A 22806-nucleotide genomic window follows, 5' to 3' on the forward strand; every position below is an offset into this window, starting at 1 on the left:
CAGTGGAAATACTGACGCACCAAAGTTTAGACCTTGTATATATACTCATATCCCTGGATTAAGTCGACACAGATTACCGTTTCATCGGCTGACCCCTGGTGGGCTTAATCTGACATATCCACGTAGGAGGTGCTAAACATCTTGGATGAGGTTGACGCAAGATGATTATCCCGGAGCAGCGCCATTACCGCCATTGTTCTTGGTGTCGTGTACAAACATCAATAACAAGGCAGTCAATGTCAATTCTTTATTTACGTTTAGCTGTACAGCAAATCGGCGATGAACATGAAAATTTACATTCTTTGTACAGACTGGGTGGTTGGTTTGGTATAAGCATATGGAGAATTTAGTGCAAACACATTTTACAATAAATTTCGTCTTAACTTTGAAGCCTTGAATGGAAATTTACCAAGATTACCGAGTTGTATAACATTTTGGTTACTTACGAGCTGCACAAGTTTGAAAACTGATGGATTTTTCCAATAGTAAGGCAAAATGTATAATTTCCTTAAATGATAAACAGGACATTTTAAAACAAAATGGAATTCATCCTCTATATCACTGGAACAGTATAGGCATGTTCCAATGTTTATGTCAATATTATTATACCTTCCTGTTTCAATATATAACTTATGGGCAGAGAGTCGGAATTGAGACAAATATTTTGTCCACGATAACTCTTCGAGTCAGAAGTATCACCTTTTTAGGAAACCGAAACAATTACAGCTGAAGAGAAAACTATCCAGCAGATAAAACACAAATAAAGATTTTGATCAGTCGAGGTAATAAATATTATTTACTCAGATTTAATCAGATTTGCATTAGGAGGTGCTTGTGGTGTGCATCCTTTAGAGATATCTCCTAGTATATCACCTAGTATCTCCTAGTGGTTGTAGCTGAATCGAGAGAATGTGTTCCAGCAAATATTTCATGAATTGAATAATTAACATACAAAATGTGTCAAGTACCCTGTAATATGTTTTGAGCTTTTCCACAAAATATGCCATTCAACCATATACATGTAGTTTTAGCCTCCTCATCATGCATTATATTCTCTTCGATATTACTCCCACCTTCTGTGGTCTGGCTAGACTCTGAAGATAAATTTCTTTTTCTATACAGTAACTGTGAAATTATTGATGTGAAATGATGATTTATTCCCAAATCAGTGACTTTGAAGTCACCATGTGCATGTTCAGTTCGATGTTCCCTTGTTCCCCACATATTTTACCAAGCTTCGTGTAAATTCATATTGTTCCACATTGTGTTTTTATTCATTCATATATGGTACACATTGTCCAGACAGCGTTTAATGTAAATTCATACAGGACGCATTGTACCAAACAGTGTTTCTATGTATTCATACAGTACACATTGTCCAAGCAGTGCGTCCTTTACATTGTCCCAAACAGTGTTTTATGTAAATTCATATTGTACACATTGTACCAAACAGTGTTTCTATTCAGCTATACAGTACACATTGTCCAAGTAGTGCTTTCTTTACATTCTCCCAAACAGTGTTTTATGTAAATTCATATTGTACACATTGTACCAAACAGTGTTTCTATTCATTTATACAGTACACATTGTCCAGACAGTGCTTTCTTTACATTGTCCCAAACAGTGTTTTATGTAAATTCATTTTGAACACATTGTACACATTGTACCAAACAGTGTTTCTATTCATTTATACAGTACACATTGTCCAGACAGTGCTTTCTTTACATTGTTCCAAACAGTGTTTTATGTAAATTCATATTGTACACATTGTACCAAACAGTGTTTCTATTCAATCATACAGTACACATTGTCCAGACAGTACAGACCCTGTTAGTCTCGATTTTCCCAGCTAATGCTTCCTGAGTATAGTTCCCATTGTCCAGGATATCGCTTCCTCTACATGTATACAGGGGCTACAACGAATCCACTCTGTTGCGAATATGATATATGACATGAATACGGTGTAATAAATACAACAGCAAGGCAGCAGTATACATGTCATTCATGCCCTCAGTGAGACAATAACACAATACTTATTGGACCTATTTTGACTCTGTTGACAGTGTTGATTTATCACGTCAATGTCATCATTGTTAGATTTGTTCTGGATGAGACGGGAAATCTGATTAGTGGCAGGACTTTGGTAGGGTGTGGTGATTCTGAGGGGCCATGGGGCAGGTTTGAGTCCAGGATCGGAGTTCTTGAGGGTCTTGCGGATGGTTTGGGAGACTAATTGGCCTGGTAACTGTTGAGGGAACTGGCAAATGAATCCATGCATTTGGTTCACATTTTCCCAGGAATTGCTTAGTACATAACTACTTGCTAATGGTTCCTATTTTGCAGACCATTGTTTTATGGAAGTGCATATGAGGATGTATGCATTGACACAGCAATGCCTCCTTTACATGCATGTAGTTAACATAACCACATACATTGCTTCCTTTACGTGTATACAAACATACATGTCGAAATAATATTTGCCTTCATTTTTGCGCTCCAAAAGTTTGTTAACAAATTCCCTATGGATGAAGAAATGCAGTTTTTCCTGACGTTTTTCGTGTTGGAAACTGATGTACAAAGTCAACATGTCACATGATCTGGACGTATGCTCGAACCGACATACATTGATGTGTGTAGCTTGTGTTATATAGGTAGGTAAAGTTAAACATAGTAACATTTGAATGAAAATAACTTGATATTGATATCATTAATCCACATGGGGCATAACATGATTTAAGTGTTAAGAATCATTTTCCAGTAAATCAGTATAAATGATATGTGGCCGTTGTGGATCGGTGCTCGAGCCATGTTTGTTGCGGAAGCAAAATATCCCGTAATCCTCTGTGACTTAGAATAACCCGTGATAGGTTTACATACTGTTTTGATAACACACGAGGGACTATTTCAGTGAATGCGCTTTCGGCGTGTCGTCATCAAGTTTAATCGCTGTAAAGTGTGGTGTGAACCATCAGTAATGAGACAGTTAGTAATCCGCTTCTCATCAAGAGTTCTTGACATGAATTGTAGGCAGGTGTTGGGAGACAAATATACTGAAGTTCTTACCGCGTTTTATGTCTGAATGATATTCCAATCCAAGCGATGAGTGAAGTAATACACATAAAATATGTGTCTATCATAGATGGTAAAATATAAATCTCAATGAAACAGTTTATAGACAATAACCGATCCATTTTCCAGTGACTACACTAACAAAAGCTGCTACCACTGACACTAACACTAACACTAACACTAGCATCAAAAGAGACGCAAAAATCTCTACTGGAATCCCGCTTGGTAAAAGCGTGGGGAACAAGGGAACTCCATATCGAACTGAAGATGTACCCACAGAGCACTGACTTCCCAATTTCACATCAGCAATCTCACAGTTACTGTCTAGAGAAAGCCCTATATCCTCAATGTAGCAAGACCACAGAAGTAATATTCAAGTAGATATAAATGAATGATGTGCAAGCTAAGACGACATGGCAGAACGCTATATTTTGTGTGGAAATGCTCATAACATACTCCAAGTAACGTGGCTCAAAAATGAGTTCATCATTCAAATCCTGAAACATTTGCTGGAACACTTTCACTCGATTCCGTTATAACAACAAGGAGATAGCTCTCAAAGATGCATCTCACAAACACCTCCTGGTGCGAATCAGATTACCAACTGTCTTGCTACTGAAGTCGATTCACGACACCAAGAACAATAGTGGTAATGACGCTGCTCCAGGACAATCAGCCTGCGTCGGCATAATCCAAGATGTGTGACTCCTCCTGTGTAAGATGTCGGATTATGCCCACCAGGGGTCAGCCGATCATTCCGTAATCTGTGTCCACTTAATCCAGCGATATGAGTATATATACAAGGCATGTATCAGACATTCCCACAGCGTACTGGACAGAAGCAGAAACGATGAAAGTGCTGTTGTTTGTGTGTATCTTGACGGTGATGTCTGCTGGGGAGGCGGACACAGAGGTAAGCTGGTTCTTCTCTTCTTCTTCATCTTCCCTGTTGTGTTTCCTTCTTCTTCTCCTTCTTGTTCTTTTTTTTCTCATCATCGTTAGCATCATCAAGATGCGATTCTTGAATGTGTGTAGAAATCAGTATGTATTTATCATGGTTATAGATTTGTGGTTCTGAAGTTGCCTTTTCTCGTCACGTTCAACGTTACAGGCGGATATCTTGCTTTTTTCAAAACACCACTTCTGTTTTATCCCAGGTTGATCGTTAAACCTCTGTTACCTGTTTCCTTTTAGGTTAACAACATTGATTCCGTCATTGAGCAGCGTAAGTAAAGTTTTATTAACTCTTGAAAGCAACTGTAACATGTTGTTTCAAACTTTTTTAGCTCCCCGTACTTAGGTATATCTCAAGCAGCAAGCATTATGTTAAATATTTCATTTATAAATATGTCAACATTTTTGCTAAATATAATACTGACTGCTTCGATATACATATGAATATTTTATATTTTGTAATATATTTCTCTTCCCAAATATAGCATGTATTTATGTACTGATGTCATGCCTGTATCAGCTGATTGAGTAACTTACCTTCCCTTCAGTCAGGGCAGTACAATCAGATCTGGCTGGAATCAACCATAAGACCCACACAACCATGGATCATGAGAGGCGAACTTCGCCATCGACTTCGGGTGACCGACAAGGAAACGTTAATGGCCAATCGTCAGATAGAGAAAATAGACTAATGGACATCATGCGAAGAATTCTGCATGGTAAGAAGTCTCATTGTTCTACATTGAGGCCTTCCAAAACTGTTTCATTATTAACAATCTGACAACTTGGTTAACTGACAAATCAAACTGGTCATACTCTACTTATTGTCAGGGACATCTTAAGAGTCTCTGCCAATATTAAAGCAGCCCTTACGTGTATGCAACGAATTAAAATGTCCTCTAAAACTCTTTTGAAGCAATATGACTTATAAGGGACATTGTATTCCAAACTGTTTCAGAGGTTGGAACATTTCTGACATTACGCCTCTTGAAACATCATATTAATTTCAGACTAGTCATCAGTTCCGTTATGTTAAGACAGCGGGTCATGAGTTAATGCCTTTATCTTGACGTAGGTGATGATGAAGAAAACAATTATGTTGTTTGTACACTGGCTGACGCCGCCGAGACGTCTCAGATCTCACTGGAAGACATCAGCAAGTCCAAGTATCAAGAGCGACACAACATCAGGTCAGTTACACACTTCCCAGGACGATAGTTGTATTTCAAGACACCTTCTCTTGAGAGTGAGTGTTTAATGTAGTTGATACCAGTTACTATTAGTTTTGACAATGCCAACTACTTTTACAGACGGCGCTCCACCGCCTGCCAACAAGAAGCCCGCTACCGGACAATGGATGGAAGATGCAACAATGCTCGATGGCCAACCTGGGGATCAACCAACCAACCATTCAGGAGATTTATTGATCCTGCTTATGATGATGGTAATGCATCAGTAGTTTTTAATATCATATTTTTCAGGTATAAGAACTTAAAGTTGATAATTTCATGATAATAATCAAGGTAATTCTTGACTTTGAATGGCATTTAGAAGTGATACACATAAGGGAGAGAGTTTTTAAAGGATGTCCACTTTTTTATTTTCATGAACACAACGTGCATAAAGAAGGAAGGAAGGAAACAACTCTCTCCCTTACGGTAATTCATGATCAGACCTGACTATTTGACCTTGCATACCTGCAGGTTTTCTGTTGTGTTAACCATTCCTGGCAATGATTGGACTTTTTCATGTGGACATTCAGCCATTTTTGTTATTTGTATTATAACTGAATACACGTGGTTTTGCAGGCAAGTTTGTTCCTCGACTGAGGGGCGTTGATGGTCATCCCCTCCCCAGTCCACGTGCTGTCAGCGTGGCTGTACATCCGGGTACTGACAGTCCTTCTGACGACAACACAGTGATGGTGATGCAGTGGGGACAGTTCCTGGACCACGACCTCACCGGAACTCCCCTCCACGCAGGTAGGTGCTGGGTGTCTAATATCCTGTATCCAAATATAGATAGCAAAGAATCTTTGTTGGCAATATAGATCAGTCAAGATAATATTAAATGGAAGGTGGTTTGTCATGGCTTGATGTTGTCCAGAAGGAGACCTGAGATGTTGAAATCAGATCCATTTCCTATTTGTTAACCAAATTTCCATCGCTTTCATCATTACGATTTTCACCTTAATCTGAGTATTCATTTTACTAATCCATACATGTATATTTTTTCAAGGTGATGTTCAAACTAAATGCTGCGATGGTCACTCACCTGGTCAGCTTCATTCTGATGTACGAACTGGGTAAGCAATGAACATTCTGTATTTTCCATTCTTTATGATTCTGTGTTGGTTGCTTTTACCATCAACAGAGTTACTCGATTATCAAAGTTGAAACATCCACAGGAAACAGACTATTTGAATTTCTTTATAATTCTGTTTGGGTAAAACAGAAAGCTTAGCATTGATAATCAACTGTACTATTCTGAATATATCAAAAAAGGGATCTAAAATATTATGTTAACATTACCATAACATTGTTTAATTGGAACGACTCAGTCCTTTTACTCTTCCATGTTCCAGGGTCCTTGTTTCCCTATCACCATGCCATCCAATGAACCTCATTTCCGAAAGAACTGCATGGAGTTCAAAAGATCAGCTCCAGCACCTGGAACGAGTGAGTATATAAAGACTAAGATGTGGATATTACCTAGGCTGTGGATATTACCTTAGCTTCATATTGGACTGTACTACCATCACTAATCTCTCAAACACACGAGTTTAAGTAAAAAACACCGTAAAACGACACTGCATTATAACACCCATGTTTCATTTTCATGTCACTTCCAGATACTCGAGAACAATTGAACCTACTGACGGCGTTCGTGGACGCCTCTAACGTGTACGGCCTTAGTGAGGATCAAATCAGTCATCTCAGGAACGGACGTAAGTCAGACAGTATTTTGAAACATATGCTCTTTGATGAAAACCAAAGCAAACAATACAATGATCAATTTTGACAAAAGACCCTCGAATATCATTGGTACATACAAATAAATGTCGTCATTCAACTTTTCAGCCTACATGAGAACCAAGGGAGATAACCTGTTGCCAGAATCAAACCATGGCGGCTGTCAAACAGACAATAGCAACGAATGGTGTTTTGAAGCGGGTGAGTACAAAGGATAAACTCTAATCGTTGTAACATTCTGAGGGTCTGTTCATAATATTTTTCTTAAGTGAATGACAACAATTACCATCTCCAGTTTTGAATAATGTAGATTATTGGTTTCATAACATCATGAAAACCTGTAACTTCATCTTCAGGTGACGACCGTGTGAACGTGTTCCCGGGTCTGTCCGTGCTACACACCGTGTTCGTTAGGGAACACAATCGTCTGGTCAAAGAACTTGCTGATGTCATGCCATCGACAATCCCAGATGATGTTCTGTTTGAAGAGGCCAGAAAGATCGTGTCAGCCATTATGCAACAGATTACCTACCGCGAGTGGCTGCCCATTATTGTAGGGCCCTTGGCCATGAGGAAGTACAGACTGACCCCTGGCTACAGCTTCAGGTACAACTTCACCCAGAACCCCACCATCTACAACGTCTTTGCCTCGGCCGCCTTCAGATACGGCCACTCCACCATTCCACGTTTCTTGACCCTGGGAGATCGACGTGTACCCATAGAACAACTTTTCAACAGACCTTCTGAGGTCATCAGAGATCTGGACACCGTTCTGAAGGCTCTCCTGAAGGACAGACGTCAAGAGGTTAACCGCTTCATCAACAGTGGATTAACTGAGCACTTGTTTGAGACGTCTGGCGATATGGGCTTTGACATCGTGTCCTTGAACATTCAGAGAGGTCGCGACCATGGTCTGCCTTCCTACAACAGCTTCCGCAAGGCATGTCGGCTACCGGAAGTGACGTCATTTCATGACAGTGTATTTGGTAAAGCGGGAGCTGCTTTAAGAAGTGTATACAGGTATGTGTTTATCCAGTGAATTATCGTAACACATCTATGAAATACATTTACTTTAACCATTCCCTGTCATTTCTCACGACCAACTTGAATCTGTTCTTGCTTCAGATCCCCGGATGACATTGATGTCTTTACTGGTGCAGTAGCTGAAGAACACGTGTCTGACGGAGCAGTGGGCCCTTTACTGGCTTGTCTCATTGGTCAACAGTTTAATGATCTTAAATTTGGCGACTCATTCTGGTTCGAAACATCACATCCAAAAAAAGGCTTTACACCAGGTACAATCTTGTCTGTGTTTGCACGTATTCAGCGAGTATGTCTTGGTAAAATGCATGTGTAAAGATATGTGTAGATTATAATATTTGATATACATTTAAGATGAATGCACTTTACTGTTATTTAAATTTTGTTGATGTGATTACGTAAATCTAGACATCAAATAGTAGGTATGGTTCGCTGACAATAGTGTGGAAAGTGATACTATCTGTTTCTCTGCACATGTAGAGAAATTTATCAACTGCATCTTCTATTTCAGGCCAACTGTCTGAAATCCGACGAATGAGCTTTGCCAAAATTCTTTGTCGGAATTCAGGACTCAGGTCCATCCAAAGGGATCCTTTTACAGTGTTCTCAGAAGAAAGGTAGGCAATAAGGATATCCATATGCTTTCTTTCTCATTAATTATCCTAGTCAGAATGTACCGTAGCATGCATGAGTGAGTGAGTTTGGTTTTACGCCGTACTCAGCAAGATTCCGGCCATAATAGGACGGCGGTCTGTAAATAATCGAGTCTGGACCAGACAATCCAATGATCAACAGTTTGAACATCTATCTACGCAACTGGGATACCATGACATGTGTCAAGCAAGTCAGCGAGCATCCGATCCCGTTAGTCGCCTCTTACGACAAGCGTGGGTTACTGAAAACCAATTGTAACCCTGATCTTGGTATTTGAGATCCATTCTATACAGTTGATGCACATTGAATATATACTACCCATCAAAAGTTTAGACTCACTTAGAGCACTCACTATATGTTCTGTATATATACATGTATATGGTTAAATCGAAGATGGATTTTTCACTAACTTGGGGGAACCAACTGCAAACCTTATGCAGATGAATTGCACAAGGATCATGCATCAAATTTCTGAAAAGCATGTGCAAATATCGTGCATGGGAACAGCTGTGTTTTGGTGTAAAGTTTTGTTCAGAATTCGCCAATTTTCACTGAGTTTCATCATTTATTGAACTCATGATCATAATCTTTTCAACGTTACTAATTTGTTTTACAATGCATCAGTTCATGTGTAAACAGTACCTATAAACAGTATGGAATATTTTGCAAAATCTAGTTTAGAACAGTTGACTGAAGTAAGTGGCTACACTTACACTAGTGAGTCTAAACTTTTGATGGGTAGTATACATAGCTTCTTTCAGTTATTTAGTATAAAGCTATATCACACGATGTTTGCTGAGGGCAATAAATATATTATAATGTGGTGATACAATTCTGTATGTTTTAGCAATCCATTGGTACCCTGCAACGACCTACCCACAATCGATTTAACCAAATGGCGGAGGTGAGAAGATGTTTGACCTGCCCTCACGTTGAAGAAAGCGTTTTCCTTAGTGTGAGTTGTACCGACATGTACACCCACGTTAATGGTTTTGGTTTGTAAGATGCATTAATAACCTAAGGCCTTGCATAATAATATGAAATACATTGTTGCTGTTGTGCCCATATCAACTATCGTATGTGTGATTGTGTGGACAATTCGTATATCATGTTAAATAGAAATAATGTTGATTCATACTTGTGTTTCAATAATGTATTAAATTCTATTGTTTTGGTTCATTTTACATATGTTATTAGCAATGAACACATTATCGCTTGTATTTCTGCTTTCATAGTCTCTTCATTTGTTTACTCTTTTACTTCATCTACGTTTTGATACTACTAAGTTCAATGGCGTCTTCATACGTTTCACATATGTTTGGTACCATAACATAGTTTCCAGGGTCTGACTCAGGTAGAACAAAACCCGAAGAGTTCGAACTTAATATTATCTTATTGTGAGTTGTTCCCACATGTACACGCCCACTGCTAGCTGGTTTGTAAGATGCATTAATCAATGAATAAGTGAAGTTTCAACATATTTGAATTATCGTCTTACTATAAATGTAATTCCAAGTACATTTCGGTATCACCTTCTACAAATAATACTGAAAATAGTAACCGGCATCTCGGATAAAATTATAATTGGGATGAATATTTACAGCTTAAGAAACCGGAATGCGTTGGTAACCAGTTAAATGAACCATTAATGATGCCGTCAGAATGTTTCATCATAGTGTACAACTAGCCATCGTATGGCGTTCAATGTCTCTAATAACTACATATTGACGGTATTAATATCCATAACATTGTATAAGTCTTCGATGGTATAATCATATTCTGTTTGTAAAACCCATTTCTGGTGTTCCCCGCCGTCATATTGCTGGAATATTGCCAAAAGCGGCGTAAAACCATACTCACTCACTCACTCACTCACTATTTGAAAAACTTTACATTATGTAAGGGGCTATTATACCTAAGGCCTTTATCCTTGTATAATAATTGTTGCTGCCGTTCCATATCAGTTATGGCTAAGTGTAATCGTATGTACAGTTCATTATCATGTTGAATAGAAACAATGTTAAGACATTCTTGTGTTCAATAATGTATTAAATTCTATCATGTTGGTTGATTTTACATATTTTACTTGTAATAAACACATCATTGCTTGCATTTTTGTTTTCTTCAATTATTTCAATTCATCTACCATATGGTAGGTAACAAATACAATAATAGAAGGCAGCAGTATACATGTCATTCAGTGAAACAATACCAAATACTTATTGGACCTGTTTTGACTCTGTTGACAGTGTTAATTTATCACGTCAATGACCAGTGCCCACTTTACTGTCAAGCTATATAAACTATATAAAGGTGTTGATTAATGTTATGGTGAGTCCTGTTGGCTTGGATATATTCCATTTTGCATATCTTGCTTCGATAAAGACACCCAAAGTCAAGTAAAAACTCGCATTTGTTATGAAATTCACGAGGGATACGGTTCAGTTCACCGACCTCTTTTTCTCGTAACAGCCTTGGTGTACGCAGTTGTAACAGTCCCAATGTATACAGTCCACATCGTCAGACAGAGTGGTGCTTACTTTCGCATTATCACAGATTGTCTCCCATACACGCATGTGTTGTACCTAACCCCAGAGACTTTTCATACGTGCATATAAGGAAGAGAGCTTTATAGATGAATAGATGAAAATTTCTTTATTATGAGGACCACAACCCTTCGGAGTGTATACTTAATCCTTCATCAGGTAATTCAGGGAGACTATTTAACGATATGTACATGTAAGAACAACAAAAGTAATAAGACAACAAAGGCGGAGGCTTCACTAGGGCGCAAACAGTTAACTGGCGTTGATTGGTGATTGGCAAAGGACAAATGGAAGCCAACGCTTAACAGTTAATTAGCGCTGAATGGAATCCAATACTTAGCAGATAATTAGCGCTGATAGGTGATGACAACGGATAGCTGGAAGCCGGGTCTTCAATAATTGGCAATGAGAAAAGGGTAAACAGGAGGCAGCGGGTAATATGACTGATGGATAAGAACAATAGAAATGGGCAAATGGAATCAAAAACCAATAATTAACACAGACAATAATCAAAGCAATACGTCCCAAGCGCTGGCGGATTTCAAATCTACTTTGTTAACAGAGGACAGATGTTCTTTGAGTCTGGTGTTATGGGGTCTGTGGGTTTCTCCATTGTATTGGTGGACAGGGTTGCAGGGGATCTGGTATAAACATTCCCTGGTCTTAGGGCTAGCGCTGCGGGGGCTTCCGTCATTGATTCGTAGACAGGTCTTGATGGTGTTGCCGCTAGAAAAATGACATCCATATTGGCTTTGTTCCTGATGAGACGTGAAATCTGTTGAGTGACAGTACCTTGGTAGGGTATGGTGATTCTGAAGGGTGGCGGGGCATTTCTGGGTCCAGGATCGGAGTTCTTGGGGGTGTTGCGGATGGTTTGGGTCTAGGATCGGAGTTCTTGGGGGTCTTGCAGATGGTTTGGGAGACTAGGTGGACAGGATAACCGTTGGAAATGAAGGGTTTTCTTGATATGGTCCAGTTCACTTCTGAGAACACCTGGATGGCATATGAATCCATGCATATGGTTCACATTGCCCCAGAAATTGCTCCGTACATAACTTCTTGCAAATAGTTCCCATTTTCCAGGCCAATGCTTCCTGGACGTACATAGGGGGAATTTATGCATTGACACAGGGTGCCTACATGCATGTAGTTAACATAACCACAGACAATGCTTCCTTTATGTATACAAACATACATGTCGAAATGACATTTGCCTTCATTTTTGAGCTCCTAACGTTTGTAAACAAATTCCCTATGCATAAAGGAATGCAGTTTTTCCTTAAGTTTGTCTCGTGGGATTGTTCAGTTCAGTTCTGTTCATTTATTCACCAAGACCACTCACAGTGGTACATAGTACAGTTATAGTGATACAGTAATATAGTATACAGTAATGCAGTATACAATTTTACAATTATGTAATAATGGTACGAGGCAATATCATTGAAATGTTGAAAGTTTTACATAAATACATGTAATATATTTGCTTAGCTTATCTACAATTGTGTATTTCCTTTCCATAAAGAGATAATGCAGTTAAAAGTAATGAGGTCTTGTACAACAATACTTTGGTAATAACTTGTTTCTATATCTGCTAATAAAGAATTACACTCAAATATACTAGGCACGTAAAGAAACTGTGCATACAAAAATTTAAAATCTAAATTTATCAAACCTGTGTCGACACATAAGGATTCAAACTCAGATATTAGTGACATGTATCCAACAGGCATGCACGTGCCACGTTCCGTGACGTCATTGTGTTTGTCCTTGAGACGTGCAATACGTTGTTGCACGTGCATTCCGGGAAAGGAGAAACAGAGCAAATGAATGCCACACAATACTGTCACTTTGGAAAGCTCAACCCCTGCCCTTGCGATCGTTCAAATTAAACGGCTATTGAAACGCATAGCATGCCAAGGCTCACGTCTGCACAACGTCATGATGCCATTGGGATGGTCCGTGGGGGGAATGTCTCAATGACAAGTGGCTGCACATTTCCACTGCCACCGGAACACCATTTCTGCACTGGTGAGACGCTACCAGAACACAAATGACGTCATCGATCTGCCACGTTCTGGACGTCCACGTGTAACAACGCCAAGTCAGGACAGATGGATAAGGGTGACCCATCTGCGCCACAGGTTTCAGACTGCAATGATGACTGCCCGAACCATCCCAGGACTTCGCCGTATCCACCCCAACACATTTCGACAACGTTTACGTCAACACGGGATCAGACCACGACGTCCCGCCATACGGCCTATCCTGACAAAACGTCATCGACAAGCTCGCCGAATGTGGTGCCGAAATCATGTCCGCAGACCCTTGTTTTGGTGGAGAAATGTTGTTTTTACAGATGAGTCCAGGTTTAACATTCCCAACAGTGATGGACGTCAACGTGCCTATAGACGCGTGGGAGAACGTTATGCACAGGCCTGTGTCTTGGAGAGGAATCGCTTTGGTGGTGGTTCCGTGATGATTTAGGGTGGAATAACAGCACGCCAAAGAACTCCTTTGGTGATTGTTCAGGGCAACTTAACTGGTGTGGGCTACAGGGATCAGATTCTTCGACCTGTGGCAATTCCTTTTCTGCAACGTCATGGCCCTGGGTTAACATTCCAACAGGACAATACCCGCCCTCATACGGCAAGGGTTGCTATGGATTTCTTGCAACACCACAACGTTGACTTACTGACTTGGCCTGCAAATTCATCGGATCTCTCCCCGATAGAGCATGTTTTGGACGAGATGGATCGACGTCTACGCCGTCTTCCTCATCCGCCAGATAACGTCCTTGACCTTGCAACAGAACTTGAGAGAATCTGGCGTGACATCCCACAAGCCTTCCTTGCACGTTTGATAGGCTCTATGCGTCGTCGATGCACTGCTGTTCTGAATGCCGATGTGGACATACCCGTTATTGAGCTTGTGACATGGTCGTTTGACCCCTGTCCCGCTTGTGGACTCGTGACGTCATTGTGATAGACTTTTCAATTGAAATTCTCCCGACTTGTTATGGTCTCATGATCCCTCCATTAAAGTTTATATGTACCTTTGACATTGTTATCGTACTTATCGACTGGGATAATATTTTGACAATGCACACTTTCTTTATGTGGCTAGTATATATAGTGGTACTCATCACCCACTTCACCGGAGTTACTCATCAAACACTTTCGGTATTTAAAAGGGACATGATGCCAGCGTCCTACTTCAACAGGGAGCCTAGTGTTACCACTTCTAAACTTCAAAAGCGGTTATGAAACTCTAAATGGTAATAAAATGTAGTCTTCAGCACCTAAAAAACGGTTATATACAATCATATGTTTTACCTTTAAACGATCAAGATTTTTCGTATTGCCATTGTGTTATAAACTGATCTGTTCGATTTTGTTCAACTTTACAGATTAGCCAATTTCTATTAATACAATTCTGATTATACCAGATATATGATAATCCACAGTCATCTAAAATAGTTTAACATAATGTTGCCAAGCTGGTTGGTATTCCGTACAACTGTCAACTGCTAATAAATTAGTGTACACTTTACGTGTAAGTCTATTTTGGTTTTCATTATCTAAAATTTTACACCAATGGGATAATACTCCTTTTTGGACATTAATACTTAAAGGCAGGCGTCCAGTCTCGCCGTATAACATATAAGCCGGGGTACTTTTACGTAGATAAAACACCTTCTTAATAAACAATCTATGAACTAATCTTTTCAAACCTACAAGGGCCCCATATCTCACAAGCATATGATAATATTGGTACAACCATATGGTCGAATGCTTTAAAAAGTGTAAATTTCTTGCTTTACCAAAACATTGCTTTCAGGCCTTGTTCTCTTAGAGAATTAATGGCAGTATTTTATTTCCGATTCTTATGAAAATTTATTCCATGGTAAATACATGTGTCAGACCTGTTCAAAAGTACGTCCTGTACAAAGTCACCATGTCACATATTCTCAGTTCTAAATAAGCACGTAAACGTGTGTTTGAGTGAGTGAGTGAGGTTTTACGCCTCTTTTAGCAATATTCCAGCAATATCACGTCGGGGGATACCAGGAATGGGCTTCACACATTGTACCCATGTGGGGAATCGAACCCGGGCCGTCGGCGTGACGAGCGAACGCTTTAACCACTAGGCTACCCCACCGCCACACTTGTGTTTGAACCAACATATATTGGTATAAGTAGCTTGTGTTACTTCTTGTGATCAAATGAAACATGGTTACAGACTGTACCTTTGAATGAAAAAATAACTATAATTGATATCATTAATCCGCATACGACTGTGAAGAATCATTTCCCGGTAATCAGTAAAAACGATATATGGTCGTTATGCATCGGTGTTCCAGCACTGCTTGTTGCTGAAACAGAATATGCCTTAATCCTCTGTCACTGAGGATAATCCGAGATAGGTTTACACACTGTTTTGATAACAAACGTTAATCAAAAGTCAGGGATTATTTTATCGAATGGTGTTACTTTGGGCGTGTTTTCATCAATTGTAACCGCTCAAAAGTGTGGTATTAAAAATCAGTAATGTGACAACTGGAAATCCGCTTTTCATCAGGAGTTGTTGTTGGTGTGTACTGAAGACGGGTGCTTGGAGACAAATATATTAAAGTTGTTACCACGTTTTATGTCATAAGGATATTCCAGTCAAAGCAATAAGTGAAATAATTCCCATAAACTATGGTTCTATCATAGATGGTATAACGAAAAAGCCAATCAAACATTTTATAGATAATAGGACCTTACGTTTTCCAGTTACCACTACCACTACCATTTAAACGGACCCCCTAAAAATCCCCACTGGGATGTCGCTTGGTAAAAGTGTGGTGTTCAACTGAAGATGTACCCACAGAGCACTCATTTCCCAATTTTACATCAGTAATCTCACAGTTATTGTCTAGAGAAAGCCATATATCCTCAATGTAGCAAGACCACAGAAGGCAGAAGTAATATTCAAGTCGACATAAATGACTGATGTGCAAGCTAAGATGATATGATAGAACGACACATTTTGTGTGGAAGTGCTTTTCTTATAACATATTCCGGGTAACGTGGCTCAAAAAATGAGTTTATCATTCAGTTACTGAAACATTTGTTGGAACACTTTCACTCGATTCCGTTACAGCCACATAACTAGGAGATATCTCTCAACGATGCATCTCACAAACACCTCCTGATGCGGATCAGATTACCAACTGTCTAGCTACTGAAGTCGATTCACGACACCAAGAACAATAGTGGTAATGACGTAGCTCCGGGATAATCAGCCAGCGTCGGCATAATCCAAGATGTGTGACTCCCCCTGTGTAGAGATGTCGGATTATGCCTACCAGGGATCAGTCGATCATACGGTAATCTGTGTCGACTTAATCCAGGAATATGAGTATATATACAAGGCCCATATTATGGTGCATCAGACGTTCCCACTGTGTACTGGTAGAAGCAGAAACGATGAAAGTGCTGTTGTTTGTGTGCATCTTGACGGTGGTGTCTGCTGGGGAGGCGGACACGGAGGTAAGCTGGATCTTCCCTTCTTCTTCATCTTCACTGTTGTGTTTCCTTCTTCTTCTCCTTCTTGGTCTTCTGTTCGTTCTTGTTCTTTCTTTGTCATCATCGTTATCATAATCATGATGCGGTCCTTGAATGTGTGTAGAAATCCGTATGTATTTATCATGGTATAGATTTGTGGTTCTGAAGTTGGCTTCTCTCGTCACGTTCAACGTTACAGGTGGATATCTTGCTTTTTTAAAAACACCACTTCTGTTTTATCCCAGGTTGATCGTTAAACCTATGTTACCTGTTTCCTTTTAGGTTAACAACATTGATTCCGTCATTGAGCAGCGTAAGTAAAGTTTTATTAACACTTGAAAGCAATAGTAACACGTACTATAAAACTATTTTAGCTCCCCGTACCTAGGAATATATGACGCAGCAAGCATTATGTTAAATATTTCATTTATAAATATGTCAACATTTCTGCTTAATATAATACTGACTGCTTCAATATACATATGAATATTTTATATGTTGTAATATATTTCTTCCCAAATAGAACACGTGTTTATGTACTGATGTCATGCCTGTATCAGCTGATTGAGTAACTTACATTCCCTTCAGTCAGGGCGGTACAATCAGACCTGGCTGGAATCAACCATAAGACCCACACAACCATGGATCATGAGAGGCGAACTTCACCATCGACTTCGGGTGACCGACAAGGAAACGTTAATGGCCAATCGTCAGATAGAGAAAATAGACTAATGGACATCATGCGAAGAAATCTGCATGGTAAGAAGTCTCATTGTTCTACATTCTAAGATGCCTAGCGGTTAGAACAATCGAAAACAAATACATTATCAGACAATAAAGGTATAGTATTTTGATGACGTAACAATTGCATGACGTTATCCCGTCACTGCGCCATTCTAGTGTGCCCCCTCGTAATCGAACCATTTTACATTACGTCACAATGTAAGCGACGTCACGATGCATGTCAGTTGTCATCGCCTCGTACGGCCTCCTACAGTAAACTACACCGTTGCATCCAGTTTCTTGGTTTGCTGTTGCTTCACGCAGCTAACATCACTGGTGGAAACATTACGTTTATGTTTTACGACGGTTAAAATGTGTCATTTCGACTCACAAGTTTTCAGCGACACGGTTACGTTCGTAATGTTTACATTCCCACAATGCAATTGTGGAATGTCGCTTGACTACTCAACTTCCTCTGGATGTACTGATCTAAACTTACGCTGGTAGTAGAAATGCAACGTTCATATTGCCCCATATGGTTTACGTGAATGACAGATGTAATTAAAATAATTCAGAGAAGATATTTAATCCGAACGTAAACCGTCATCAAACTGTTATCATTTGTTTTTTTCTGGTAACGTTCGTCTTAACGTAGGGGGCAGACACATCAATAGAACAGCGCGCCAGTTAGCCCTGTGCGAGGATTCTTAATTTAGGTCACCGACACCGTCGTTTGTTTTCTACCTTAAATTAATCGTAATTATCTTTAGAAAGTATTAAATTTGGCATCTTAGAAAAGAAATACAGTTCGCCTTACCACCATGTATAGTGTAATAAAACACACTTTCGCCCTGAACTATTATAACGTTAAAGCACTCGGACGCAAGCGTCCTCGTGCTTTAACTATAATAGTTCAGGGCAAAAGTGTGTTTTATTACACTATACATGGTGGTAGAGCGAAGTGTATTTCTTAATTAAGACGTTCGAAAAGTGTGTCATTATTAACAATCTGACAACTTGGTTAACTGAAAAATCAAACTGGTCATATTCTACTTATTGTCGGGAACTTCTTAATAGTCTCTGCCAATATTAAAGCAGCCCTTACGTGTATGCAACGAATTAAAATGAGCTCTAAAACTCTTTTGAAGCAATATGACTTATAAGGGACATTGTATTCCAAATTGTTTCAGAGGTTGGAACATTTCTGACATTACGCCTCTTGTAACATCATATCAATTTTAAATTTAAGACTAGTCATCAGTTCAGCGATGTTAAGACAGCGGGTCGTGAGTTAATGCCTTTATCTTGTCGTAGGTGATGATGAAGACAACAATTATGTTGTCTGTACACTGGCTGACGCTGCCGAGACGTCTCAGATCTCACTGGAAGACATCAGCAAGTCCAAGTACCAAGAGAAACACAACATCAGGTCAGTTACGCATCTCCCGGTACGATAGTTGTATTTCAAGTTATGGCTTCCGCTACTATAACTTTTAGATTTCAACTTCAGACAACTTCATTTGAAAGCTGAGTGTTTAATGCATTTGATACCAGTTACTATTAGCCTTGACAATGCGAACTACTTTTACAGACGGCGCTCCACCGACTGCCAACCAGGAGCCCGCTACCGGACAATGGACGGAAGATGCAACAATGCTCGATGGCCAACCTGGGGATCAACCAATCAACCATTCAGGAGATTTATTGATCCTACTTATGATGATGGTAATGCATCGGTTGTCTTTAATAACATATATTTCATGTATAAGAACTTAAAGTTGATGATTTCATGTTAATAATCAAGGTGATTCTTGACTTTGAATGGCATTTAGAAGTGATACACATAGGGTAGAGAGTCTTTTAAGGATGTCCACTTCTTTATTATGAGGAACACAACGTGAATGATGAAGCAAGGAATGAACATTTTCTCCCTCAAAGTAATTCATGATCATACCTGACTATTTGACACTGCATACCTGCAGGTTTTCTGTTGTGTTAACCATTCCTGGCAATGATTGGACTTTTTCATGTGGACATTCAGCCATTCCGTTATTAGTATTATAACTGACTACACGTTTTGCAGGCATGTTTGTTCCTCGCCTCAGGGGCGTTGATGGTAATCCTCTCCCCAGTCCACGTGCTGTCAGTGTGGCCGTACATCCGGGTACTGACCGTCCTTCTGACGACAACACAGTGATGGTGATGCAGTGGGGACAGTTCCTGGACCACGACCTCACCGGAACTCCTCTCCATGCAGGTGGGTGTCAGGTGTCTAATATCCAATATCAAAAGATAATATTGCGAAGAATCATTGTTGGTAATATGTATATCAGTCAAGATTGTATTAAACTGGAGGTGGTTTGCCATGACTTGATGTTGTCCAGAAGGGGACCTAAGAAATTGAAATCATATCTATTTCCTTTTTGTAAACCAAATTTCCATCACTTTCATCATTACGATGTTCACCTTAATCTGAGTATTCATTTTTCTAATCCATAATTTTTTTCAAGGTGATGTTCAAACTAAATGCTGCGATGGTCACTCACCTGGTCAGCTTCATTCTGATGTACGAACTGGGTAAGCAATGAACATTCTGTATTTTCCATTCTTTATGATTCTGTGTTGGTCAACTGAAACCATCAACAGTTACTGATTATCAAAGCTGTAACATCCACATCACAAACAGACTATTTGAATTAATGTTAATTAAAGCCATAAAACACTTTAGCTTAGCATTAACGTCAACTGTACTATTCTGAATATATCAAAAAGACATGTGTAAAATAACATGTTAGCATTACCATAACATTGTTTAATTGGAACGACTGTCCTTTTACTCTTCCATGTTCCAGGGGTCCTTGTTTCCCTATCACCATGCCATCCAATGAACCTCATTTCAAAAAGAACTGCATGGAGTTCAAAAGATCAGCTCCAGCACCTGGAACGAGTGAGTATATAAAGACTAAGATGTGGATATTACTTAGGCTGTGGATATTTCCTTAGCTTCATATTGGACTGTACTACCATCACCAATCTCTCAAACACACGAGTTTAAGTAACAAAACACCGAAAACGACACTGCATTATAACACCCATGTTTCATTTTCATGTCACTTCCAGATACACGGGAACAGTTGAACCTATTGACGGCGTTCGTGGACGCCTCGAACGTGTACGGCCTTAGTGAGGATCAAATCAGTCATCTCAGGAACGGACGTAAGTCAGACAGTATTGTTAAACATATGCTCTTCTATGAAAAACCAAAGCAAACAATACAATGATCAATTTTGACAAAAGACCCTCCAATATCATTGGTACATACAAATAAATGTCGTCATTCAACTTTTCAGCCTACATGAGAACCAAGGGAGATAACCTGTTGCCAGAATCAAACCATGGCAACTGCCAAACAGACAATAGCAACGAATGGTGTTTTGAAGCGGGTGAGTACAAAGGATTAACTCTAATCGTTGTAACATTCTGAGGGTCTGTTCACAATACTTTTCTTAAGTGAATGACAACAATTACCATCTCCAGTTTTGAATAATGTAGATTATTGGTTTCATAACATTATCACAACCTGTTTGTAATTTCATCTTCAGGTGACGACCGTGTGAACGTGTTCCCGGGTCTGTCCGTGCTACACACCGTGTTTGTTAGGGAACACAATCGTCTGGTCAAAGAACTTGCTGGTGTCATGCCATCGACAATCCCAGATGATGTTCTGTTTGAAGAAGCCAGAAAGATCGTGTCAGCCATCATGCAACAGATTACCTACCGCGAGTGGCTGCCAATTATTGTAGGGCCCTTGGCCATGAGGAAGTACAGACTGACCCCTGGCTACAGCTTCAGGCACAACTTCACCCAGAACCCCACCATCTACAACGTCTTTGCATCGGCCGCCTTCAGATACGGCCACTCCACCATTCCACGTTTCTTGACCCTGGGAGATCGGCGTGTACCCATAGAACAACTTTTCAACAGACCTTCTGAGGTCATCAGAGATCTGGACACCGTGCTGAAGGCTCTCCTGAAGGACAGACGTCAAGAGGTTAACCGTTTCATCAACAGTGGATTAACTGAACACTTGTTTGAGACGTCTGACAATAAGGGCTTTGACATCGTGTCCTTGAACATTCAGAGAGGTCGCGACCATGGTCTGCCATCATACAACAGCTTCCGCAAGGCATGCCGGCTACCGGAAGTGACGTCATTTGATGACAGTGTATTTGGTAAAGCTGTAGCTGCTTTAAGAAGTGTATACAGGTATGTGTTTATCCAGTGACTGTTATATGTGATAATTGTAACACGTCTATGAAATACATTTATTTTAACCATTCCCTGTCCTTTCTCAAGGCCTATTTGAGTCTGTTCTTGCTTCAGATCCCCGGATGACATCGATGTCTTCACCGGTGCAGTAGCTGAAGAACACGTGTCTGATGGGGCAGTGGGCCCTCTACTGGCTTGTCTCATTGGTCAACAGTTTAATGATCTCAAATATGGCGACTCATTCTGGTTCGAAACATCACATCCAAGAAAAGGCTTTACACCAGGTACAATCCTGTCTGTTTTTCACTTATTCAGCGTTTATGTGCGCTATATAAATATCCTATAATAATTAATAAAAGATATATATAAAAAATAAATAAATAAATAAATTATGTCTCCGTAAATGCTTGTCAAAATATGGTAGATAATGATATTTGACATACCTTTAAGATCAATGTGCTATATTGTTATTTGAATTTTGTTTGTATATCTGTTTCTCTGCACATGTATAGAAATTTATCTACTGCATCTTATGTTTCAGGTCAACTGTCTGAAATCCGACGAATGAGCTTTGCCAAAATTCTTTGTCGGAATTCGGGACTCACGTCCATCCAAAGGGATCCTTTTACAGTGTTCTCAGAAGAAAGGTAGGCAATGAGGATATCTATCTGTTCTCATCGAAGCATGAGTGAGTGAGTTTAGTTTTACGGCGCACTCAGCAATAATCCTGCTATATGGCGGCGGTCTGTAAATAATCGAGTCTGGACCAGACAATCCAGTGATCAACAGCATGAGCATCGATCTACGCAATTGGGACACCATGACGTGTCAAGCAAGTTAGCGAGCATCCGATCCCGTTAGTCGCCTCTTACGACAAGCATGGGTTACTGAAGATGAATTGTAACCCAGATCTTCACGGGTACTGTAGCATGAGGATATATTTTCATTATTTCATGCATTTGCTGGAACGACATACAGTCACTTGATGTGTGACCAATATATATTTCAGTAAAAGATAATAATTATTGT

At 39.7% G+C, this 22806-nt stretch overlaps 2 protein-coding genes across 2 annotated transcripts; both read left to right on the forward strand.

Annotated features, from left to right (window-relative positions):
• The first annotated feature begins 3919 nt into the window (after positions 1-3919).
• LOC124262130 (chorion peroxidase-like) lies at positions 3920-8574 on the forward strand. Its single transcript, XM_046696587.1, has 10 exons — positions 3920-3982; positions 4264-4294; positions 5099-5213; positions 5334-5467; positions 5832-6005; positions 6875-6970; positions 7104-7196; positions 7352-8015; positions 8121-8184; positions 8548-8574. Exons 1-10 carry the CDS (start codon positions 3920-3922, stop codon positions 8572-8574), a joined length of 1461 nt encoding a protein of 486 aa, XP_046552543.1.
• An 8133-nt stretch (positions 8575-16707) lies between these two features.
• On the forward strand, positions 16708-22428 carry LOC124262131 (chorion peroxidase-like). Its single transcript, XM_046696588.1, has 10 exons — positions 16708-16770; positions 17068-17098; positions 18823-18937; positions 19100-19233; positions 19592-19765; positions 20629-20724; positions 20859-20951; positions 21111-21774; positions 21892-22061; positions 22319-22428. Exons 1-10 carry the CDS (start codon positions 16708-16710, stop codon positions 22426-22428), a joined length of 1650 nt encoding a protein of 549 aa, XP_046552544.1.
• Positions 22429-22806: the final 378 nt, after the last annotated feature.

Source organism: Haliotis rubra, unplaced genomic scaffold (assembly GCF_003918875.1).
Source record: "Haliotis rubra isolate DU_JTF1 unplaced genomic scaffold, ASM391887v1 Scf822, whole genome shotgun sequence".
In the NCBI taxonomy this organism is placed as follows: domain Eukaryota; kingdom Metazoa; phylum Mollusca; class Gastropoda; order Lepetellida; family Haliotidae; genus Haliotis; species Haliotis rubra.